Source organism: Dissoconium aciculare (assembly GCF_010015565.1).
Source record: "Dissoconium aciculare CBS 342.82 unplaced genomic scaffold K489scaffold_2, whole genome shotgun sequence".
Taxonomy (NCBI): domain Eukaryota; kingdom Fungi; phylum Ascomycota; class Dothideomycetes; order Mycosphaerellales; family Dissoconiaceae; genus Dissoconium; species Dissoconium aciculare.
This window is the reverse complement of record NW_022984952.1, coordinates 300011-324367: the sequence shown is the minus strand read 5'-3', so window position 1 is coordinate 324367 and position 24357 is coordinate 300011. Positions and strand designations below refer to the sequence as shown.

Here is a 24357-nt window from a genome sequence, read left to right as displayed (position 1 = left end):
CCCATATCGCGCTGCCAACGCCTGCAGTGGCAATGCTCAAAATATACATACGACATAGCTGCGCAATGTTCACTTCATCACCTAGCTCTTCGCGTAGCTACCACCACCTCTGCGTCTAGACGGCAAGCTCCCCGACGACACCTCATCTCGAAGACAGAGCAATGTCTTCGAGCGAGCGAACAGCGCAAGAGATCATTTTGCAGACACAGCTCAGCCCAAGCATAGACTTGTCGCCGCCAGGTGTACGGCGTTGAGGAGATGGGTGGAGTCGAAGGGGGAAATGTGACATGAGCCTGCCTCTCATACACTCGGGAGAGTCCACGTGGTAGACCCTCGAGCTGGTCACCGGCGCTTCGATAGCCGGCACCGAAGAGGGCCAGTATGGAAAAAGTCATGGGGCTGCTCCCGGCGTCTTGGCCAAGATAGTACTGTAGTTTACAAAGTGAAGATGTGCGGAAAGAACCTTGAACGCGACCGCCAAGTTTCAAATCGCGCGTTGGCTGATCATTGCGAAATCCGGAACATCATTCGCCTAACTACGTGGCCTACGTAATGACAGTGGAGACTTTGAGGTATCCCGTTGTGATAGGCATTGTAGATCACCATTTCGCTATCGTGATCGTCGCGGCTTTGGTGGAGCTTTCGAGCGAGCGATTGGTATCATTAAGACCCGGAAAATCATCGGCCGCAAGTGCGGGCTTTTCGTCATGCACCAGACATATTAGGTAATTCTGGATTTTATCTCATGGCGCGAGCCTCTCGGCACATGTCTTCCAGTGTGTCCCTCACAAGAATGCAGAAACAAGGTTCCAGGACCAGTACTTTGCCTGAGCGCATCGTATGACGTGGGAATGGTGATACAGAGGGCGGTGATCGTCCATGTTTATGTGAATGTCCTGTGATCTTGTTCACAACAGTTCTGGAGGGAGATCTGGGAATCTTGAAAAGTGCCCTCTCTAGGGTTTGGGTAAGGTTATTATGCGCCTCAGGCAACAGATCACGACGGCGAGTTTCTCGCGAACCGCGGCATCATGAAGCTGCGCGGCGAATCATCCCGATCATGTCTACTCACCATATCCAGAGTTGTGTTGCATTGAATCAGCATGGCTTCAAGCGCGGCATCGATGACATACCTGGACTACATGACTTTCCGGTACTACACACAGCAGGTTGAGCGGAACCCAGGAGCGGATGACAAGACATATGGGAGAATCATGAAAACCATCATGTCGCTCACCTTTGCAAAAGACCCGTATTTTTCGGCATATCAGTACGAACCACGCGGCAGAACGGACCACATAGTCGATACCGTCGTGCTGCAAATTAGCCAGCCGCCTGGAGGTGATCCGGCTCCCTACGACTACTGCTTGGTGGAGAGCCGCAATGCCAATGGCAACTGGGGCGAGACTCAGGCTCGCCTGAGCGAAACTTGCAGTCTCACAGATAATTCTTCAGGTCAAGTTTACGGAATCGTATAAATAGGTCTATATATGCAGATCTTTGCCGCCGACAAAGGTGCCCTGACACCGTGCAGTGCTCGCTTACACGTTGTCAATGATGCGGACGCCATTATCAAGAAGGTTGAAAATATGCAGCGTTGTCCGCCTCCTTTTGTCGAGCCAATTCCACCTCTGACAAACGCATGGTTTAAGAACATGAAATGGAACGAGGGAATTTCATTGAAGAAGGACACAACGGACTAATAATCACAAAAGGAGAGGGTTCCAATACTGCTGAACAGTGGGCTCATCAAAATTCGCAAGGTGTAGAGGAAGCCGCGCGGACGACGATCGAACCAGATTCCTTTCTCAAAGGGCCATTCCAGATCCCGAGAATGGCGTTCAGTCCCATAGTTCAACCATGTTGATTTTCCGATAGCCAGCAGACAGCTAAGTCTGGCAGGTTGAAATAACCTCAAGGTTGTATAGCCTAAGATTGTATCCCGAATCTCGACAGGCAGCATCTGCAGCGGCATATACAGCGACGCCCTCGCCGAACGGGTTGCCTAGACGATACATCTCAAAGCGAGATCCAATGGAGGCTTGGCCTCGATACCGCTTTCGAATCGCGATACCGAGGCAGTATATTCTAGAGCACCCGAGTAGCTGAGATGGCAGAGCGCGACATGACTAACGGAGAGGGTCATGTCAAGTCGATGTGATCGACCCTTGCTGGCCGTCGTCGTAGACAGATCTGTTGCCGCATCGCTAGACAAAGTTGCGAAGCGTGCTTGAACCATCGATGCACCGCTAGACATATCTGGACAGCACAACCCAAGCCTCCCCCACACGCACAATGTCGGAATTTAATGGCCCTTCCATCAATGTTCATGGAAGTCGCGAGACAGGTCGAGTATGAATGCACATGATCGCTTATTGATTCACAGGGTTGGTCGCCATGATGGAATTGGCGAAGGACATCGGCCAGCGGGTGGACCCGAAGCCCCATGTGCTTCGTCCATCACGCATCCACAGAGTAGCAGACGTGAGCTAAGTATTTTGGAGTCGACCCCACGAAAGGTTGAAGTTGTCTGCCTGGATGCGTACGATGACCCCCAAGCAGCACTCGGAATATTGCAGGTTTCCCTTAATTGTTGCGTTGAACGAGGATAGTGAAGATTGGCCATCACGATTCCTCAGCGCACGCATCGATCCCTCGAGTTGCAACGATTGCTCGACGCCAGAATTGACTCCACTGAGCGAATCGTTGATTTGCGCAGAATAAATCCACGATCTCAGGCTACTGTCGACGAATCCTTTCTCAGAGGTGGTGAGTTGGGTGACATGTTGGGCGATGCAGCATGCCTTGAAGGTGCGGCGGTTGCGGCCGAACTTGCACGCACGCATCACGCTTTGTCAAGCCCGCACAACACGGCACTTCCGTGAGTTTCGTTACATCGTACATTGCACTAAACGCATCACGACAGCATATCCTGGGAGATTTCTCAAGATTCTCCTAACATGGAAAGCCTTGCAGATCAAAACCACAATATCGCGCTCGAAACGCGCATGGCATGGCAAAAACTTGCTCAACTTACGGATCACAACAGCAAAAATCGAGCAGGATTCGTGGAGCTCCTTGCAGCGACCGTCCATACCAGAGGCATTTCATCAATTCGGGATCATGCGGAGTCTCAGACATCATTCACACTGTCTCATGCGAGTCTCGTCGTCGTATTTATTCTACCAATCAAGCGGGAGTACATAATCCTCCCAGTGCTCCTCGGTGTCAGCTTCCTTCCACTTCTCCATTCCGCCTTTGATGCCGTCGCTGTCAACTTCCCACATGCCTTCCTCCACCATCTCAGTCCAAAGCCAAAGCACATTCTTGAGCTGCACGTTATGATTCCTGATGAACACATTATGTCCCAGCTGGAATAAATCGGTGCTGCATGGCGTTCTACCTGGATTTTCACCTTCGTCCTGCCGATGCTCGCCCATCAACTCGCCATTACTTTTCCGCGCCCAGCCATTCTCCCCGATAGTGAATGGGAGCAGCAACATGCAACCATCTTCCCACGGGTGCCATTCATAGGGCTTGGTTTCCGTCAAGAAGAGACCAGCCGGGCAATTTGAGACCGGGAAGAATTCGCTCTCACGAAAGGGTTCAATCGTCCACGTTTCGCCCCATGGAGTCTGCTGTGTCACGATGCGCTAGCTCTGATGATTGAAATAGCAGGATCGGTCGGAGCATGTCATCCTCAATGGTTACTGAAGCAAGAGGCTGAGACCAAGCAAGCTGCAGTCCAGGGGCGAGATAGCGGAACCGTGGTCTTCGAGCACGCTCAAGGAAGCGACGAGCAAAGCTTCTAGGAGGGAAAGTTCCAAATGTAGCTTTATCGGCCGGATCGAGGAGGCCGACTTCGTAATCGGATTCTCTCGGCGGCGACGGCATCCTCACCTCGATCGCCGTAATCAATGCACTGAAAGCCGCGAGTGAGTCTTTCAGGTCATCTTCTGTGTAGGATGGCATGATCCATGGGTCTTGTCTCTCCTGTTGGCTGCGATAGGAATCGCTTACCGCGACAATTTTCCCACAATCCATCATCTCTAGAAAGGTCTCGAGCACGGTCTCAAATTTTACCCGGGGTTGGCGTCCATTCATAGTGACATCAGCATCCCAGATACTCAAGTGCTGGCGGGCCACCAACGCAGGACGAGTCCAAGAGGATGACTTATGCACGTATCTCCCATGGCATGGTGGAGCGCGATGTAGCGATGTTCATCGTAAAATTCTTAGTCGCCATCGTATAGAGCGTCGTCCCAGAGCCTTTCGGGAGCGGAAAGTGCAGAATATTACCGATGGAACGCGTGTCATGGAGTCGCTGTATCTCTGGAGTAACCATCCCATGCAAGCTTCAAGAATGCGATGACCGTTGGCTCTAGACGCTCGACATGCTTAGTAAACGCGTTGTCGCCTTTATGGAAATCCCACCACGTCGTCCGATCAAGATCGGCGAGGTTCAGTCCGCGCTCAGTCCACCCGCGCTCTACAATATGGTTGTGAAGCGCCGCACAGCGCTCATAATCGAGTCCTTCCACATCCTCTCGGATTGGATTCTCTTCAGTGATGCGCCGTTCTGCCATGCCTTCGATGAGCTCTGAAACTCATTCACGTGCAAACAAAATCTGTGCCGGCGCGGCAATGTCGACTGTCTGGTTGTGAATTCGGATTTCTAAGAATGCACACGGTCCACCACTGCGCCGCAGATGTGGGATGCAGCGCATCAATTCCGCTGTCAATTCCGCAATACCAACAGGATTGAAACCTCAGCAAACTTTGTCGCTGTCGTGATGGTGACATGTGCTTGTCCAAAATAGGCCGGTAAATGTGTTGCGAAACACCGTACCTGCCGAGTGTCGACGGGCTTTGTCGCTTCGCTTTGAAATCAACAATTTCTATTACAAATCAACTATTTTGAGCCCAGTCCCGGTAACGTATAAAGGTATTGAACGTCACTATGAAATATCCGAGTCGATCCCCAGTTTCATGATCGTAATGACATAAACTTCTCGTCTTCGTCATGTCCGAGACCGTTGTTTTGATCACTGGTGCCGGGAAAGGTAGCAACATTCCGACGAGTATCATGAATTTCCCATGGTTGACTCTATCTGTTCACAGGAATTGGTAAGGGGCTCGTCGAGCGTTATCTGCTTTTCCCGAATCATACTGTGATCGGAACGGTGCGCGGTGCCGGAAAGCCCCAGTACCAAACACTGAAAGACTCCCCGACCGGTCCAGGTAGTCGCCTGATCCTCGTGAGCCTGGATGGAAACACTCTCGAAGATCCAGCACGTGCTGTCGAGCAAGCGAAAGATGCCTCCGGCATCACCAAGATCGACATCGTAATCGCGAATGCCGGGATGTCGCCACCAGTCGGTCCTTTGGAGGATGCTACCGTCTCGGACATTTCGGAGGCACTCACGGTCAACACACTCTCTCCGATTGCTCTTTATAAGGCAACATTTCCACTGTTGAAGGCCTCTCAGCGACCGCGATGGCTTTCAGTGAGCAGTGCAGCTGGGTCGGTCGGCAATGTCGTGCCCTTCTCCGCTCACTACCTCCTCGCATATGGAATGTCCAAAGCTGCACTCAACTTTTTCACTTTGACCATTCATTCCTCGCAGCCTAGCTTCATTGCCTATGCCATCCATCCAGGGTTTGTAGTGCCGCAGAGGACGCAACTGTTATCGGCAAGCACTGACGGTGAATAGTCTTGTGCAGACGGACTTGGGCAATCGTGGCGCCGAGATGCAAGGTGGGTTTTGAATTTAGCTCGCGTTTTACCGAATGCAAGCGAGTTGACTCTATCCAAGGAATGGAGAAGGCTCCTACCACGGTTGAGGAGAGCTGCAGCAAGATCATATCGTCGGTAGGTCTTGACCATCTCTGTGATGGGTGAAAGATGCTAACGATCTACGCAAGCTCGAGAGTGCAAGCCGCGAGAAGACATCGGGTAGATTCATCAGCATCATCGAGGACGAGGACATCGCTTGGTGATGCAAATTAATGCACGCGCATTCTTCTGGAGGTAGATTTGCATCATGCGCAACGAATGTCAGAATTCGGAGATACAGCACACCGCACCACGTGTCATCCTCTTCTGAGGGGTCGCCTGACTTCGAACATTGAGAGGACACAGATATCTTTATACATCTGAATATCACAGTAAACATGTCTGATTCGTTGGACACAAAGGTGCACGGGCGTCGAGATTCAGGGCGCCGAGGCGTTGGGATTGTTGGATGCGGCTGGCGGCCCGTCCCTTCGATTCTCATTTCACCGTTCGCGCCAATGCGAGCTTGTGCTGTAGACACCTCAATGCGCACGATGACCACTTGGACGACTGTATTTCGCATCGTCGCGCTCGGCAATCCTCACTCGTCGTCGTGAATAGCATATGTCGAAGTCGAAGGGTGCTGCAGCCTTATAAGCGCCTTGTAGGTTGAAGTCAGAACATGTGGGCCGACCAAATCGCACCGGGGTGGTTCATCACGTTGTAGTCAAATAAGGTTCGTAACGGGCGAGGGCCAAGATAGACTCACCTCGGAGTGAGTCCGTGAGCTGGTCAGGGAAAATACAGTGCGCGAGGATCCGCTACCGCACGAATTACAGTACATATCCAACTGAAACTCGAACCTCTTCTGCCCTCCGTCGCGACCTACGCGCATGCAACACGGTCATAATTAATCCATCCTCGACTCTGGAAATGCTCTTCAAGACACTTGCACTCGCTGCTCTGTTGCAGGGCATCGCTGCGCAAATTGGCGTCGGCGTCCCTGGGAGCTCAAATTCCCTATACGGAGGGTCGCGCTTGTGCAACCACTCTTTTGCAGACGCCAACACGGTGCGCGATTGAGCCCTCTCTTGATCCCAGTCACTTGTTCTTCACTGACCGTCTTGCCCACCTACAGACCGGAATCGTCACGTTTAACCCGGCTATAGCGCAGGGTCAACAAACCTCCGGCAGCTTTTCAAGTCCAGTGTCATGGGCGGCGACAAATTTCCAGCCATTTAATGCCGTCGAGAACTCATCCCACTCGGAGTTCTCACTCTGGATCTCTACCAATGGGGTCAACTACACCGACAATTTCGGATTGGGCTTCGATGCCTGTTATTTTCGGCTATCGAATCTTCTGGTCAACACGGTATTGCGGGGACAAGACGATGATGGGACCTGCTCCTCCACCCTCAACAAAGCATGTATCAATGACCTGCAAAACGCCGCTAGCACTTATGCTATACAGCTGGTCGGCGCCGGCTCTGCTAGCAACCTTACTGCCAACTCGCTGCCCGGTGTCTGCTCCAGTATCGCGGAAAAGACGACTAGAAATTTTCCTAGCTCGTGCGCCGTCTTCTTCGATGGACCCGGGAGACTAAGTGGCGGTCTACCAGACTATGGCGGACGTATGTTCTGAGAATCACCGTATATGAAATGATCTCCGATGTTGACTTATCCATACTCTAGCACTCACCGGGCCTCATTCTCTCATTAAAACCAGCCAATGTACCTCAAACAGTAGCTTCCGTCTTCTGTGGTCGCAGTTCGAAGCAGCAAATCCTGGAACCTACGCTATTGGCAACTGGGTGATTGATCCACTTCTGACAACTTTTATGCCTATCGCGGATTCCACACGCCCTGTGACACTCTCCCTTGCGAAGTCCATTATGTCTTGTGTCCGTGCGAAGAACGTGAACTCTGGGAGCGTGATACCACCGGTAGCCCCAACAGCGACACCCATCGGCACGGCAGGTAATGACACCACCGCAGCACCGAATCCGGCCTCAGCGACGGCGCAAACCGGAATGCTATCTGGGGGTGCCATTGCCGGTGTAGTCATCGGTGCGGCTGCTGGAGTAGCCCTCTTGCTCGGGCTGTTCTTCCTGGTCCGGAGATCCAGAGTCGCCGAAAAAGATCGTGTCGGTCAGCATAGTTCCACTTCAGAGAACGAGAACTCCAGCCTTGTGGATGGCGGTCGTCACGGTCATGCGGCAGAGGTCGATGGGCATGGTCCGATGGTGGAAGCGCCGCATACGAATGGGTACTACGAAATGCAGGTGCCGCTAACCGAGCTTCAAGAGAAGAACTTTGAACCGAAAGAGCTACCCGCATAGTGAACTCTTCACAAGACTCTTACTCATCACACGTGGTCACATGGTCGTGATTAGAGAATCGAAGTTCCTACGTAGCTCCCCTTCGCTCGGGACAGAATCTCGCCGATCAACACGTCGTTGTCAGAGATGATTTTGACTACAGCGAAGCATGTTGGTACGCTGCTTGAAGCTTTCGATCTATGGCAACCTAGATCAACGCCGTTCATGACGACAAACGCACATTGCAAATCTTGTAGAGTTACATGGCCAGCGTCTCAGTATTCGCATCGAAAGCAAGGAAGAGGGCCATGATCTGCCAAGAAAGAAAGAAATGTCAGGGGCCAGCAGTGATCGAGTCTTTTGAAGTTTCTTCATGATATGGCATCTCGCAAAATGTGTTTTGCGACCTTCACCTTTGTGCTCATGTGGAGCTCGAGCTGCTCACCTTGACATCTTTCGGAGCAAATGTTCGTCACGGATGATCGACCACATCATCACTCGCGCCAGAGTTCGCATTCCATCGCCCGAAGCTGATCCCAAACGAGAATATTGTTCTCACAATAGCAAATAGCCCATCTCAGAGGTGACGCGAAACACAATAACGTTCATCTGACGACATCCGCGCTCAAAATCGACCCATAATTGATGCGTGCAACCAACAAATTGTCCTTGACAATGACATCCTTCAGCTGTTCGACATGCTCCATATTCCAGTTCGAATACACAAATCTTCCGTCGAGATACCCCGCCTCGGGCGTCGAGAGATACAGAGCCGTACTCGCCGCAAGATCAACCGTGTCAAAGAGATTTGCACGATATTGCTCAGGCGCCGCTTGTCCCATCCCTGTGGAAGCAATACCGCCAGGGTGGAATGCCAGGGCTCGGACTCCTTGCTTGCCATATTCCATCTGAATCATCTCCGTCAGACGATTGACGGCGTGCTTGGACGTGCCATAGGAACTCATGTTAGGATCGACCCGGTCGCTGACCGATGATGAGGTGCTGATGACGGTTCCGGCTCTACCCGTGAGTGCTTTGAGCCATTGCCGTGTCACGAGATAGAGGCCGTGGATGTTGACTTCCCAATCGGCCCACCATTGCACTGGGTCGCTGTCGATTAGGTGAACTTGTGACAGCGATACTCCGGCATTGTTGAGCAGAACTTCCGGTACCTCGCCGTCCAGGCTGTCGAAGAGCTTCGTGACGTCTGAGGGAGAAGTGAGGTCCGCTGTGAGTGGCGTAACCTTGCAATCTGAAGCGGCAGCTTGTACTTCAATTTGAGTTTCATACAACGCTTCCAGATCGCGACCGACGATCCAAATCCGGTGCGCACCAGCAAGCGCAAATTGCTTGGTCATCGCCTGTCAATTAGACAGGTCAATCAGGTTATGGTCGAAGTGGATCGATGCCATCAAACGCATACTCTACCAATGCCCTTGCCACCACCTGTGATCAAGACTGATTTGCCTTTGGCTGCATTCGCCAGGCGCCCAGTGGCGGAGATGTATGGATAGATGTCATGCTCGGTGCGCTTGATGGTTTGCATAATTCCGTTCCGAAGATTAGTTGTGGCACGGAATATGAACAGAGTTCCTCAAGATCTTGTCGAGGAGAGCAACGCGACGACGATATTTCAAGAGCCAGGAGCACTGCACGAGAGGAGTTCTACTTAAGTGCACAATCTTTTTTCAAGGCTAAACTCCGCCTGCTGCTGTGCGGAGATAAGGACAGGACTGTATCGCCGTTGAGCGTCAGCACTAAGGCTTCGAAGTTGATGCAGAACCGTACGTCACCCTGCCGGCCCTTCGCGGACCAAGCGGCTTTGCATCTGCTTGGGAAACTTTGCCTCGGACAGTGCCTACCTATGCGAAAGTTGAGATACCATGTCTCGGAAACTATCAATGCATGCAGGTGCTGCCAGCTATTGTAGTTTGAAATGGCGTCGGAGATGAACTTCGGGAGATGTCAGGTGAAGTTGAAGGACTTTCACGCCGCGCTTTGAGACGTTCATCATTTGGTACTTCTCGACAAGGATACAACGCACTCTGAGCAATTCCCACCTCACAATGACTTACTGCGGCCACGGTATCAAAACATGCCTGCGCTCCCATGATATCCCATTGAAACGAAGGACAGATGCATGGCAGCTCTCGGTCTCCACTGTCCATCTTTTCATCATCAGGGTCTCGATGAGGCGGGGCACTTTGAGCGCGGTCAGCATGACCCAACACCTGGCAGCAAGGCTCGATCACTTGGCGAATCGAGCCATCAATCGAAGAGCCCATCAACTAAGGAACAACGAAATAAATAACAACCTTGGAAACGTCCAAAACTCAGATTCGCTGATCCCACGACCCGCAATATCCACAGCAATATCCACAGCCCCGATCCATGTTCAGATGGAGATGCTTGATGACATCATCCTGTAAGCCTTCGGAGGCTATGCTCCTTGTGGCGTTGCCGATCATTCCGTCCTTCACCAAAATGACCAAATGACTGACCGTCCCTGTCCACATCATCGTCCTGACGGTGTGAGGCTGTGGTCCTCCCTGGACAAGTAGAAAGCTACGTCTATGTCATGTAACTTGATTGGGGTCATTTTGATTTCATGTGCGGCAGTCCACCATGATACAAATTAAGAGATGCCCGCCATGGAAGGCAATCAACACCTCCACCTAGCACTCAACCAAACTTGACGACAGAACCTCTACCAGATCCACCATGGCCCTCTCAGATACCGCCTCAGAATCATCCTGGCAGCCCGCAAAGGACACCCACATCAGTCTCCCTCTCCCTCTAGCCTTCAAGATCTACTGCAGCAAATCCCGCCTCACCCATTCCGAATTTTATATTGGCCACGAGAAGGGCCAGAAACTGCACGCTATTTCCGGCGGATACAAAGGCTGGTTCAAAGCCACCATCGGCCTTCACGAGGGATCCACAGTCAATACTCCAATCCTCGGCGGCGCCGTCATCGACAGCAAAAAGACAATCGAAATCACCCTCCCCTCATCCGGCAAACACACTCTCCAAGCGGATTCAACTCTCTCCTCCGACTTCGCCTTCGATTTCGCAATCCCGGGTAGTTCCACGCCCGAACATTTCGAGTGGCGCCGTTCCAAAGGTCCTGAGGTAGCGAGTCTCGAGGGTCGAGGGAAAGGTGGATGGGTTCTCCTCCGGGTCGGCCATGGGTTAGATGCCTCCGCGGGGGAGCCGGTCGCCGCGTATTCGGTAGATTTGACCTCGTTGAAGCTTTCAGGGCATTTTGCGTTCTTCGGTAGCGGTCGGACAGGAGAATTGGGGGCGGATTTTGCGGTTTTGGCGGTGGTGTCGGCGCTGAGTTTGGGGCAGAAGAAGAGGGACAGTATGTATAGTCTTGTCGCGGTTACGTCTGCGGTCGCCGCTGCTTGAGGAGAGGTTTGAGGTGTCCATTAAAAGCTGTGCTCATTACTGGCAATTATATTGAATAATCGCTTTGTTGGTTTTGTTTGTTGGTACTACATATATATTATACAATACAGATATCCTACAATCGACCACAGATCACATTAATCATGATTCCCCTGCCATCCATCTCTTATGGCGAAAGCACGTCAAGATGCTCTCCACCATCCCTCACGACAAGCTTGGCCACATCGCCACTCTTGATTGCACCTCGAATAATCTTATCAGCAAGTCCATTGCCCACCTCCTTTGCGATCAACCGATTCAAAGGTCTCGCTCCATATCTCGGATCATAACCTTTGTCGCATAACCAGGTCTTCACATCGTCTCCCACATCGAGGGAGATTCTTCGCTCGTCTAGCCTGGTCTGCAGCTCTCGGAGACGAATGTCGACAATATCCCGCAGTGCATTCTTGGAAAGACGTTTGAAAAGGATGAATTCATCCAGCCGGTTGAGGAATTCGGGAGGGTATGACATCTGCACGACGTCCATAACTTCCTTCTTCACCTCAGGTGAGATTTCGCCACCGGCGTTGTTGGTGACGGAACCGTCCGCGGCGTTGTCGGCGACCAGAACTTCAGCACCAAGATTCGATGTCAACACGATGATGGTATTGCGAAAATCGACTTTGTGACCCTGTGCGTCGGTGAGGAATCCTTCATCTAGAACTTGGAGGAGAAGTGTGCTGATATCACGATGAGCCTTCTCAAACTCATCAAACAGTAGGATGGCGTATGGTTTCCGTCGAACAGCCTCCGTCAGTTGCCCGGCGTCATCGTAGCCCACATATCCTGCGGGACTTCCGATCAGGCGCGAGACGGTGTGCTTTTCTTGGAACTCCGACATATCGAAACGGATGACGGCTTGCTCGGTGCTGAATAAGAAGCTGGCCATTTTCTTGCACAGCTCCGTCTTGCCCACACCTGTAGGTCCGAGGAACATGAAGCTTGCCAGTGGACGGTTCTCACCACTGAGACCCGCACGCTGCATACGTACCGCGTTGGCTACGGCCGTTAATGCTTCGTCCTGCCCGCGGACTGACAAACGTAGTGTGTCTTCCATATGGATGAGTTTCTCCACTTCACCTGACATCAACTTGGTGACTGGAATGCCGGTGCTTTTTGAGACCACCATTGCGATGTCATCGGCCGTGACGGAGTCGTGTAGCAGCGAAGAGCCATCCGCGTTCGTGGCTCCTTCCTCTGGGATCTTCTTCTGCAATTCAGGAATGCGCGAGTAACGCAATTCACTAGCCTTGGCGAAGTTTCCATCGCGCGAGGCTTGTTCAAGCTCAAGTCGAGCCTGCTCGAGCTCTTCCTTGATGCGCTTGATGTCGTTGATTTCGGAACGTTCGCGCTCCCACTTCTCCATGAGAGCGCCAACTTCATCTTGTTTCATAGTGAGGGTGCGCTCGAGCTTTTCCCGACGTTCCTTGCTCACAACATCAGTCTCCTTCCGTAATGATTCCAACTCGATCTGAATAGTCATGATCTGTCTATCCAGTTCTTGAATCGCGTCCGGCTTACTCTCCTGCTGTAAGCGCAAAGCGCTCGCAGCTTCATCAATCAGATCGATGGCTTTGTCAGGAAGGAATCTCTCCGTGATGAAGCGATTCGAATAGGTCGCGGCGGTCACGAGCGCATTGTCGGTTATCCGGACACCGTGATGAACTTCATATTTCTCTTTCAATCCTCGCAAGATGGTGATGGTTTCCGCCACTGATGGTTCTCCCACAAGGATCGACTGAAACCGCCGCGCCAGCGCGACATCCTTTTCGATCAGGCGGTACTCGTTCAAGGTGGTAGCGCCACAGCACTGTAATTCACCTCGCGACAAAGCCGGCTTCAACAAATTGCTCGCATCGATGCTTCCCTCGGCTTTGCCCAGGCCTAGTAGGGTGTGTAACTCATCGACGAAAAGTATCACCTTGCCATTCGCCTCCTCCACCTCCTTCAACACCTTCTTCAATCGCTCCTCGAAGTCCCCCCGAAACTTCGCTCCAGCGATGAGACTGCCCAAGTCCAAGCTGATCACCCTCTTCTCTTTGATACTCTCAGGCACATCGCCCTTGACGATTCTTTGTGCCAACCCCTCCAAAATCGCCGTCTTTCCGGTTCCCGCAGCACCGATGAGCACGGGATTGTTCTTCGTTCGCCGAGATAGGATTTGGATCGTTCGATGAATTTCGCCATCGCGGCCGATGACCGGGTCGAGTTTGCCATCCCGTGCTTTGGCTGTAAGGTCCACTCCATATTGTTCGAGGGCGGGCTTTTCAGGTTCACCGCCCAAGTTCATTCGATGAGTGCCTCCTGGAGGTCGCACGGGTCCGGTTGCGTAGCTTCGACATGTTGGCAGAATGTAATGAGTTGTGAATGACGGGTTAAAGACTTGTTGTTGTTGAAGCGCAGTTGAAGTTGGCAGTCTCGAGCTCCACGCCGTACGCAGCGCCCGGGCAACTGGAATGCGCCGGAGAGCAACACGAGGTATATCGGTGATCATATCGAGCGTGGATATCATCCAATGTGCTCTAGATAATGTTCAATTCATCTGTACATCAAGAATAAATACATGCTTAGCTGGTCGGCGAGGAAATCAAAGGTCAGTTCTGGTGAATGCTCGAACATTCTTCGGGCACATGACGCCCGGCTTGGAATACAGTAGCAGATCGTGAGACGGGGATAGGGTTTGGGTTATCGCGATATTAGGGTTGCTGTGCCCACATCAGAGTGACAACTACAGATCAGCACGCGAGTCCGGTCTGCGTCGCACGTTCCTACCTAGATGGTCTATGAAGTCATGAGAGTCATGGTATCTAAGGTCACAGATGCCTGAGTGCCTGAATACCCAACAAGACGAGGTCATTCATTTTCATTCGCTTACCAAGACACATCCGCCATTTCTTGGAACACGGCGAGTTGTTGCAATGCAGAAATTGGTGTGACTCCACACCTTACAAAATTGCCGACTTGAGAATGAAAACACAACGTCAGGAACGCCATGGTCTAGACATACGATCGCCAAGCCTTTGGATGAGTCTCACTGTGGCTCAAGTCAAGGCACCAAGGAGATTCGCGATGGCAGTGCACATGCGCCATATGTACGGATCGCATGCACATGTGGACTTCATGGTAGAACCACATTATTACTCTACTTAGGGAAGCGTTCGTACCCCAAGATAAGCCTTCAGAGATTTCGTTATCACCAACGGCTCGAGAAGCGCTGTGGGAAGAAAGAAAACACCGCTTTGAGATCTCACTCGAGTTCTTACTAGCCTCGTGCGGGACATTCTTGAGAGCTTGATTGAGGGCAAGTAAGACGTTGACAAGACTTGCGTCAGCAACACAGGTGGACCGAAACTAGCGACAACCAATCGAAAGGCTTGTCTCGAGGACTACAGGGCGCCTGCATGCAGCAGCGTTGGACGACTACCACGTTGGGTGCTGTACCATATTGATCTCACAGGTGGAGAAGAAAATCACATGGCAGAGAAAAAGGAAGATCAAAGGTCAAAGGTTCAATTTCATGATGACTTCGTGGCGCATTCTATCTGAACTTCGTCATCTCATGATTCCGTGTTTGTGATATCTAAAGGACATCGACGATATCGTGGAAGGCGCCGATCACGCCATTGCTCAACGCGCGGGCCTCAGACGCAAGGCCGCCGATGAAGAGACGGGCGGTGACATCGGCAAAGCTCAAAGCGCCGTGCTCAATGTTGGCGAAGCCACCGAGAACGAAGTGAGCAGCAGACTCGCCGAGCTCCTCAACATCCTCGAGGAGGACTCCAGCGCTCTTGCCAACTAGGACGCTGAGTTTCTCGGCCTTGTCCAGAACGGTCTTGAGGCTGGCGACGGCGTCTTCGGCGACGTCTTCGGCGAGAGACTCGACGCCCTTGGCAATATGGATGGCATCGGCGATCAGGGCGTTGACATCATCGGCCGCATCGTTGATGCTCTGGGCGGCGTATTTGTCGGGGATGGTGTAAGCCTCGACTGCGGAGTGAAGTCCGCCCAAGGAGTAACCGATGGCGTCGATGTTGTGGTTGAAGCTGGCTGACACGGCAGAGGCGCCGGCGAGCAGGATGGCAGCGTTGAACTTCATGGTGAGTATTGCTTTGTTGAATGTGTTCGAGGTTCTTGAGAAATTGATTGAAGGGGGCTGATGATTTATTCAACTTCACTCTTGGGAAATCATTCCCCTATTTATGTTGACTATGATCCGTCGACCGCGATTCCTCGTCTTCAGCCCATAATTGCCGAGGTAGAAACGTGTCGTTTGGGGGAAGAGCGTTGTCGATCACAGAAAATGATGCCGTATCCACATTCTGTACATGTCGAAATCGACCATCTCGTTGATCGCCAAAGCGATCGACCCGCACGTCATTCTCAATAACTCGACTAGGTCGTTCTGAGTAAAAGTGTTGCGGTACGCTCTTGCCTGAAAAGCGGGACAGGCAACACACATTTTGGCGCCGAGATCAACGCATTGGGACTAGCATAAAGACCAGAAAGTCGTCACACTCATGATCTAGCAATTAAAATCTGTTGAGAAGGCTCTCCTAAGCTGCCAGCCGCAGTTAACTTCGATATGTTTTTCTCACACGGTTGAGCGAGTGTTACAAAATCCTGCCAAGCACAAGGAGCTGTAGTAAAGCTTATCCACTGAACTGATTAGCCAAATAGCGTTAGCGATAGTAAAAGCCCTGACTCGGATCACGGCAACATCCTAACCCGGGCGCCGCAATACCGTTGTGAGAAGCCCGAAAAGGCTATTGCGGCAGCTATACGATCATCTTTAGGTTATATACGACCAGTTTAGCGCGATGCCCACATGTCTATACGACGTGATTTTCATAACCCAGCTGCCGATCCCTCCGACGGTGTATAATTGTGCCGGATCCACCGCATTCGGGCACTGCTCTTAAATGTGGAGCTGTCGCCAGTGGGACAATATTGGATCCAGCAGGCTTGCTATACCACCCTCGGCATACTATGCGGTCATCGGTGCGGCATGCTATAATCGGGACCACATACCGTCATCGGCACGGTGTACGGTCGGAAATGCGATATACGACCGTGGGAGTGATTTTCTAGGTTCCGCACACACGCCATCCCTAGTCTGGTCTGTTTTGACTTTTTTAACCCACTCGTGATACTGGGAGATCTCGAATAAGTCTTCTGCGGTTTACTTTTGGTCATCCAAGCCGAGGTGGTGTTTTGTAGACCACCGAGGATCACGGTCTGTGTGCAATGCTGTACCTAGATATCGGGGATACCCGCACAATAAAGAATGAGGTGCGACGAAAGCGACGTGCAAGTCTTGATTCTGATATATAGTTCAGATCTCTCTTACTCCGTGGCCTGTGTATCCTCCATCAACTTCTCAAGTCAAGCTATCAAAAGCACAAGTCAAAATCATGAAGGTCTTTTCTCTACTCGCCTTCGTTGCGCCTATCGGCCTGGCTCTAGGCGCAGCCATCCCGAACCGACTAGTCCAACGGCAGTCTACCTCATCTCAAGGCACATTTGAAGCGATTGGTCACGATCTCGAGCGATTCAAGGTCGACCTCAGCCTTTTGCAAGCGTCGACCGCAGCTTATTACGGTCCTGCCAACCTTCCTGCTGGCCAGCGTATCATCAAGAATCTCTCCGATCTAGCAGCAACGCTCGAGCAAGCTACAGATGATGCGGAATCATATGCTCGATCGATTCACAGCAGTGCTCAGCAAGAGTCTGATTCCCAGCAAGTTGTTGCCGCGATCAACAGTGTTGCTCCCTACGCCCGTGACACCGTCAATACGCTCATTGACAAACGCGACGACTTGGAGGCCGGCCCGTTTGACGCTGTGTTCGGTAATGCGCTTATTCTTATCAACCTACGAACAACCTTGGATGATATCATCGACCTTGCAAATGCCCTGGTTGATGCAGTGTCGTTCGATCAAATTGCCAATGTTCGACAAGCTTTTGCGCCTATCGTCCAGGACGTCACCAGAGCATACAACTACTACACGGGCTTCTAAGCTGCCCGAGCTGCATGGATGGATCCTGAAGATATGTAATCATCGCATAGACCTCGCATCGAGCGACATGCGCCGTGCGCCGTGGCTGTCATGCTGAAAATGAATGTAATGCCTAGAACAAGAATTATGAAACATTGATGAATCGTTGCTTGTAACCTTTGAACATACGCGCCGAGTTCTGTAGTCACAGGTCAACTACGTCCTATGCTAGTAGACTAAAAAGCCTGTTCTTGAACAAGTTTGACTGGTGACAACAACGTGTTGGCCATGTATCTATGAGAATGTTCGATGAGATCGATTAAGCAAAGGTGACATGAGGTGTTGCCTCATCGAAACTTATACATCTGCACTTATACTAAAGGCACTGGTGGCTGCTGCTTGTTAGAAGGGTTCTTCGAAACGTGGACCTAATAGACATGGCTATCACTTGGCCGGGACAGGGTCAGAATGTGCAGCTCGACATCCAGCACAGAGGCGTATCCATATCACGATTTCTTGATCCGTTGCTAAATCGCCCCCTCCACCTGTAAGTAGCAGTGATCTCCGAACCATGAACTTAGCAGACATGACCTCAGTTAGCGCACCTAAAGCCATATAGATTCTAGTCAGGATATGCGCATAGATTGAGGTTGGTTGTTATGTCAGCATGGACTCTTATGTCGCTGCCGAGAATTTTCGAATTGGTGCAGGAGTAGACTCAAGACCGGCCAAGAGTCATTTCGAACAATTGTATCCCGATATAATGCGGATCATACTATTAATCGGTCAACTCATTACCACTCAACAGACTTTGCGAGGCTCCTGAGAATGTATAAACATTTCAAGACGTCTGTGTTACGGTACCCTCCAAGGAGGAAGAAGGGTCGTCGACCTCGTCACCGCCGGCTGCACTTGCCCGCAACTACGACTGTCCAAGGCGACTTGGACAGTCGTAGCTGCTGTAACCGGCGGAGTCAGACACGACATGTTATTTCGAAGTGCACAGTAGTTAGTTATTGAATCAACCTTTTCACAGAATACGTCTTGACCATGCAACATTGGTAGCTGAGACAGATTCACTGAAATCGTTGACACAACCCGAAATTTTCGCCATTTCGAAATTTTTTCAGTGAATACGACCGTACACCTCCGTGGAGACAAAAACCGCAGTCGAAAAGACGTGGCAATTCGTACTGTGATTCATACGAGCAGTCGCTCCAACGCCGCCGAGGCGGCATGACCAGTCACGAGCCCCCTTCGCCAACCCAGCTTCTGTTGGCGTATCAGCTTACGGCTTACCTTGAGAACTTCGACTTGCCGGCGGCGACGAGAAAGAGGGCGCCATACCTGCCAGACCTCGCCTTTCAGCTTGTGTCGTCGTACCCAGCACCAGACAAATACGTCCCTGCACAGCAGGAGAACGACCGCTTGGGAGAGTTCAACCCAGGCTATCCCCAAGACTGGGTGGTCGACCCTTCGATCGTGAACCGCACACTACGACGGCTGGAAAAGTTGAAAGACACAGTCGTGATCACCGAGAAGGTCGACCAGAGCCGAGAGCCGGTTTCGGAACCACCCTCACAAGAGGTGGACAAATTGCTGGGGACCGTCGCACAACCGAGAGCAAGACGAACGATCACTGAGACCCGCCACAGCCAGCAGGTCGGCATCAAGAAGCTGCGACACAGAAAGACGACTTCACGAGAGTTGAGCACGAAGAGCGCCGAACCGATCATCGAGAGCATTGAGACACCGACGGTGACTCTGCCTTCGACGACACCACGACCTCTACACACGTCAAACTTCGCGAGCGTCGAAGCACCCTCTACAGAACTCACGAGATCTACGACCTTCAGAACCAACTCGCTCCCGGCGAGTCTGGTAAGCCAGGAAGGCGTTACCACAGACAGGTCAAGCTCGGAAAGCGCACCTGCCTCCCCAAGGGCGACTGTGGCTGCCTTCGCGCCAGTCCGTCCTGCCTTCCACTTCGCATCACTCCCCCAGTCACGTCCTTTGTGGCAGAACAATCCTGTTCCTTTCGTTCCACCCTCAACAACAACCGTCCCTTGCCCACCAGTAATCCCTTCGAACACTACAGAGGCTACATCACACGTCGTTGAAGCACAGTCGTCTTACGGCCAAGCAACAGTCGCCATGCCAGAACAACGCCAGCAAGGCGAGTCGTCAAAGACTGACCCACAGCCAGCCGTCTTTTCACCGGCACAGATGCAGCAACTTATGTCGGCGATGGCGACTATGATGGACCAGAGGTTCAGGGAAAACGACGAAACCATAAACGCAAGGCTGAAGACCATTGCCGGCGACCTCTGCCAGACGGTCGACGAGCGAGCACGTGCGACGCTGGACGCTCAGTTGGAAGCGACCAGAGCAATAGCCGAGGCACAAGCCGCCCGGAAGGGCAAAGAGAAGGCGCAACCACCATACGTCGATGACACTCCGACTTTCGCGGCAGGAGTCGAGGCCAACTTAGCGAAGTCGAGAGAGGCCAGACTGAAAGCGGCCGGGGCGTTCGACGTGCGACATTCCAGTGCCCGTCGCTCACGTCGTGGTCGTGACCGCTCGTCCCGACACGGCAGGTCGAAATCAAAGAATCGTCGTCACGACTCAAGGAACACATACGCAAATTCCGACCCATCGGATTCCTCGTCGTCGGATGGTTCAAGTGTGAGTTCGACCTCATCAAGGGGCTACCGCCGTCACCACGACCGTGGGAGTCGGGTGGAGAAGTCGTACGGCAGACACCACTCCCACAAGCACCGCCAGAAGTTCGAACCAGACGTGGTGGGGTACTTCGACCCCAACTCGGATGAGACGACCACGTCTTCGAAAGGCAAGACCATATACCGCAGTGTCTACGAGTTCATCGACTCAGCAAGATACTACGGAAAGACCAACTCAAATACGAACACACGGCGACATCTTCCTAAGTGTTTTCAGGGCGAAGCCTCGACGTGGTTCACTTCGCTGTCGGACGAAGAGAAGGACGACCTGCGCGGCGGCGACGGCATCGAGCGATGGATCAAGGCGCTCACCGACCAATTTGGTGTTGACTACGCCCAAGCTTGGAAGAAGTTGAACGCACTGAAGTTTGGACTTTACGAACTTCACCAGGGCACTCCGATCAAGACGTTCATCTACGAATGCATCCGATGGGCCAAAGAGGGTCGTATCACCGAGACGAAGGACCAAATCACCCAGGCGTGGATGCGCATTGACCCACGCCTCACCGTCTTCCTCACCGCACCTACGCCTTCAACCACAGTTTCGCAATTCACTGCCCAAGCGGAAGCGAAGGTGGATGAATGGCTGTACGTTTTCCCCAAGAACAACGGACGCCCGCCCGGGTTGTTCGTCCAGCCCGGCTTCACAGGACGCAACACTTACAACAGTCGCAATCCGTACCAGCCAGTGAGCTTCGCAATGCCACCACAAGGCGCGCCCGTCTTCCCACAAGTCCAGACGACCTTGCCGTTGGCACCAGTCGCGAACAACCGACTGCAGGGCGGACAAGGTCAATGGCGCCAGTGGGGTTCAACGTCTCAGGGTCAGAGGCCGAACGGACCAGCAGGTCCACCACCCGGTCGAGACACAGGTGCTTGGCCGAAGCAAAACGCCTGGTCGAAGCCGAGAGACGCCCCAGCCAACCGTGGACTATCAAACCCCAACTGGTCAAGACCAAACAATTGGTCGACCAACCAGGGGCAGTCGAACAACAACAACAATTGGACGAAGCAAAATGGCGCCACGGGAAATCAAAATTCGACCAACAACTCGTCAGGACGCCCAAACCAAGGTCACTTCGGAGCCAGCAGACAACAGAATCAGCCGGCGGCATCGAACCACATCATTGAAGAAGTCGAATCGTCCCCGGAGCCCATTTCAACCGCAGAACCGCAGAGTTTGTATTGGGTATACGACACGCCACAGGAAGACGACGAGTCAAGCGCCGCGTTTTACGGACGCACCCTTGACTACGACGAAGAGCCATCCCAAGGCGGGGACTACCCACAAGACGTCCATATCCATTTTTGCGGCACCAATCGAATGGTCGCAGAAACAGGGACGGAGCCGGTGTTGACAGAACGCAAACTGCAGGCGAAATGTTCACGTTGCAACCAGATCTTCACTTCGAGAAATCAGCTGAAGAAACACGACTGCGACTCCCCGTCAAAGCAGCCACAACCAGTCAGCGTCAAAGACGTCAAAGTCAAGAGATCTGTGGGCGCAGATCGAGTGCGACATGACATGCAATTCGCAATGCGTGGATTTCACTACTTGCGAGTTGGCTGCAAATTCGAGGTGAAAGGCGCAACGCACCATGGTTGCCTCGACACAGGAGCGACGCTTTCGTCCATCGACAGAACCTTCTTGTCGAAGGTGGCGCCAAAGGCGACACTGCAAAAGCTTGACAAGCCAATGAATCTGCATGGATTGGGCAAAGCCGTAGTGGACGATTTTGTCGTCCTGTCCTTCTGGGTTCCAGCAGTCGTCCGTCACGAAAAGATCATGGTCGAAATGGAGCACCCGTTCTTGGTGCTGCCCGACCTTGACGCCAACTTTCTGGTCGGAATGGACATCATAGGGTCAGAACAGATCCAGATCGACATCCCCAGGAGATGGGCGACCATTGGGTCCTGCGAAGACGCCAAGGTCCAGCTACTGGTGAACAAACAGGACGACAAGCGCTTCCAGACCGTCGTCCAGACAGCGGACAACGTCACGGTCGAACCGCTGACAGTCTGTCGCGTCCCAGTCTCGCTCAGGAAGGCCATCCCAACCAATCGCGATTTCGAATTCATCCCAGAAGACGAAAGTCTCAAGAACAACGCATTGGGGATGTATTCGCACCTTGCTGACCACACGTTGTCGCACGTGTTAGTCCGTAATGACTCTAAACTACCCCAGGCTATTGCGAAAGGTACACGCCTAGGACGTCTGAAGGAGCTTGACGTCTCAGGGTTCTACCAACTCGACTCAGCAGACCATGGACTCGCTACGACAAGGCCACGTCGACCAGACCCACAGCTCGAGTCGGAGCTTCCCAACGGGGTCACCATTTTCGGCAAGGCAGACGAGGCAGACCGCCTGGCGGAAGTCGTGCGAAAACACGAACGCTTGTGGGTCGACAAGGGCACGACCGTGAAGGTCGACAAGGGCACGACCGTGAAGGTCGACCCTGACCGTTACATGCGTGTCAACCTCGTAGACGACTGGAAGGAGAGAGCCTCGAAGCTCTCTTCCAAAATCTACCCGCTGGGCCACGAAGAAAACGAAGTGGTACGCACAGTGTTCGGAAAAATGCGCGAACAGGGCAAAATGGAGTACACTTCGAAGCCAACGCCCTTTGGCTTCCCGGTCTTCGTGGTGTGGAAGGTCACAGTCGTAAATGGAGTCCGCAAGCGGGTGGGCAGACCTGTTGTCGACATCCGTCCGGTCAACGGCATGGCAGTAAAGGATTCGTACCCACTGCCACTTCAATCCGACATTATTACAGCCTTGCTGGGATGTCGTTACATCACAGTGATAGACGCAGTTTCATTTTTCTACCAATGGCTCGTCGCAGAAGACGACCGCCACAAGTTTACCGTCAACACGATCGACGGGCAGATGCAGTTCAATGTCGCAGTAATGGGTTACTGCGGAAGTGTGCAATACGTCCAGCGAGAACTGGACCACATCCTGCGTGACTGCCGGGACTTCGCCCGAGCATACATAGACGACATTGTCATTTTTTCGAAGACCCTGGATGACCACGTCGACCATCTCGACAAAGTTTTTGGGACGCTGGACGCCTTGGACGTTACGATCAGCCCCAAAAAGTCGTATGTCGGGTACCCATCCGTCACGTTGCTAGGCCATAGGGTCAATGGTTTCGGATACACGACGCACGAGGAGAAAGTCGAAGCCATCCTTAACGTCAAATTCCCCGAGACTTTCGCAGACCTCGAGAAGTACATCGGCCTCACCGGTTGGCAACGAATGCACATACCCTATTTCGCCCAGATCACCGCACCGTTGGAAGCACGAAAGAAAGAGTTGCTGCAGGACCTGCCGTACAGCGGCAACTCAAGGCGCCATGCAGCAAAAAAGACGAAGCTGTGGGAAAATTGCGACAGAGAAGCCCAGATCAATGCATTCGAAATGATGCGGGATGTCTTTCGCAATGTCAATATGCTTTGGCACCCCATACCTGTTGAAATGTGAGGAAGAAGGAAGAAGATTCTTTTTTTTTTCCCCTTTTTTTCTCGGAGGGTGGACAGACCCTATTTATGTACCCCTTGCCTGTCCACGCTATGCACCATTGCCACCAACATTTAACAATACCATCCAGGCGTAAATACCTGGACATCGACGCATCGAAGGCCTGGGGCTTCGGAGCAGTGCTCTACATGGTAGAAGGCGACCCGGACCCAATCATCGAGGGCGGCTTGGCATACAACTTCGCGTCGGGACCCCTCCGTCCATGCGAACCGAACGGCATCATCTTGACTTGGTACTGGTGGCACAAGACCCACAGGAACAAGACAAACTTCTCACCCGGACAACTGACACGAGCGCGTGCTCACCAAATGGAGACGGAAGCCCGCGCCAAGGTCGTAGAAATCATCGAAGAAGACGACCTCACAGAGGCAGACTTCGTTGAGATCGCTAAAGAACAGATGCGTGCGAACGCACAGGTTCTTGCCCTGGGCGACCCTTGGGGCAAGACGAAGCCCAAATACCAAGAGCCACGCTTGGACTGTCTGAGAGGCGAGGCCCAAGAGGAGGACGTCCGTGGGGACATGTGCGAGTGGTT

The 24357-nt window shown here is 52.5% G+C and overlaps 9 protein-coding genes across 9 annotated transcripts; 5 read left to right on the top strand and 4 right to left on the bottom strand.

Annotated features, from left to right (window-relative positions):
• Nucleotides 1-1103: 1103 nt before the first annotated feature.
• On the top strand, nt 1104-2058 carry K489DRAFT_419197 (uncharacterized protein; the record flags this gene model as incomplete). The annotated part of the gene is made up of 2 exons (XM_033608206.1): nt 1104-1455; nt 1483-2058. The coding sequence occupies 2 exons, from the start codon at nt 1104-1106 to the stop codon at nt 1701-1703; spliced, it is 573 nt and encodes a 190-aa protein (XP_033462921.1). The 3' UTR covers nt 1704-2058.
• Nucleotides 2059-3182: 1124 nt separating this feature from the next.
• Nucleotides 3183-4586, bottom strand: K489DRAFT_386428 (uncharacterized protein; the record flags this gene model as incomplete). The annotated part of the gene is made up of 4 exons (XM_033606221.1): nt 3183-3593; nt 3619-4134; nt 4158-4234; nt 4343-4586. 4 exons carry the CDS (start codon nt 4584-4586, stop codon nt 3183-3185), a joined length of 1248 nt encoding a protein of 415 aa, XP_033462920.1.
• Nucleotides 4587-5023: 437 nt separating this feature from the next.
• Nucleotides 5024-6000, top strand: K489DRAFT_406694 (NAD(P)-binding protein; the record flags this gene model as incomplete). Its single annotated transcript, XM_033607285.1, has 5 exons — nt 5024-5063; nt 5122-5659; nt 5715-5758; nt 5817-5872; nt 5926-6000. 5 exons carry the CDS (start codon nt 5024-5026, stop codon nt 5998-6000), a joined length of 753 nt encoding a protein of 250 aa, XP_033462919.1.
• A 709-nt stretch (nt 6001-6709) lies between these two features.
• Nucleotides 6710-8115, top strand: K489DRAFT_406693 (uncharacterized protein; the record flags this gene model as incomplete). The annotated part of the gene is made up of 3 exons (XM_033607284.1): nt 6710-6847; nt 6915-7407; nt 7469-8115. The coding sequence occupies 3 exons, from the start codon at nt 6710-6712 to the stop codon at nt 8113-8115; spliced, it is 1278 nt and encodes a 425-aa protein (XP_033462918.1).
• Nucleotides 8116-8539: 424 nt separating this feature from the next.
• Nucleotides 8540-9455, bottom strand: K489DRAFT_376272 (NAD(P)-binding protein; the record flags this gene model as incomplete). Its single annotated transcript, XM_033603880.1, has 1 exon — nt 8540-9455. The coding sequence occupies one exon, from the start codon at nt 9450-9452 to the stop codon at nt 8700-8702; it is 753 nt and encodes a 250-aa protein (XP_033462917.1). The 3' UTR covers nt 8540-8699.
• Nucleotides 9456-10815: 1360 nt separating this feature from the next.
• On the top strand, nt 10816-11106 carry K489DRAFT_307548 (uncharacterized protein; the record flags this gene model as incomplete). The annotated part of the gene is made up of 1 exon (XM_033600591.1): nt 10816-11106. A coding segment is annotated over one exon (291 nt), but the record flags the coding sequence as incomplete, so codon positions are not given.
• Nucleotides 11107-11671: 565 nt separating this feature from the next.
• K489DRAFT_386425 (heat shock protein 78) lies at nt 11672-14538 on the bottom strand (the record flags this gene model as incomplete). The annotated part of the gene is made up of 2 exons (XM_033606220.1): nt 11672-13877; nt 14420-14538. The coding sequence occupies 2 exons, from the start codon at nt 14536-14538 to the stop codon at nt 11672-11674; spliced, it is 2325 nt and encodes a 774-aa protein (XP_033462915.1).
• A 586-nt stretch (nt 14539-15124) lies between these two features.
• On the bottom strand, nt 15125-15640 carry K489DRAFT_367157 (uncharacterized protein; the record flags this gene model as incomplete). The annotated part of the gene is made up of 1 exon (XM_033602837.1): nt 15125-15640. The coding sequence occupies one exon, from the start codon at nt 15638-15640 to the stop codon at nt 15125-15127; it is 516 nt and encodes a 171-aa protein (XP_033462914.1).
• A 1315-nt stretch (nt 15641-16955) lies between these two features.
• Nucleotides 16956-17561, top strand: K489DRAFT_406688 (uncharacterized protein; the record flags this gene model as incomplete). The annotated part of the gene is made up of 1 exon (XM_033607283.1): nt 16956-17561. The coding sequence occupies one exon, from the start codon at nt 16956-16958 to the stop codon at nt 17559-17561; it is 606 nt and encodes a 201-aa protein (XP_033462913.1).
• Between the last annotated feature and the right edge of the window lie 6796 nt (nt 17562-24357).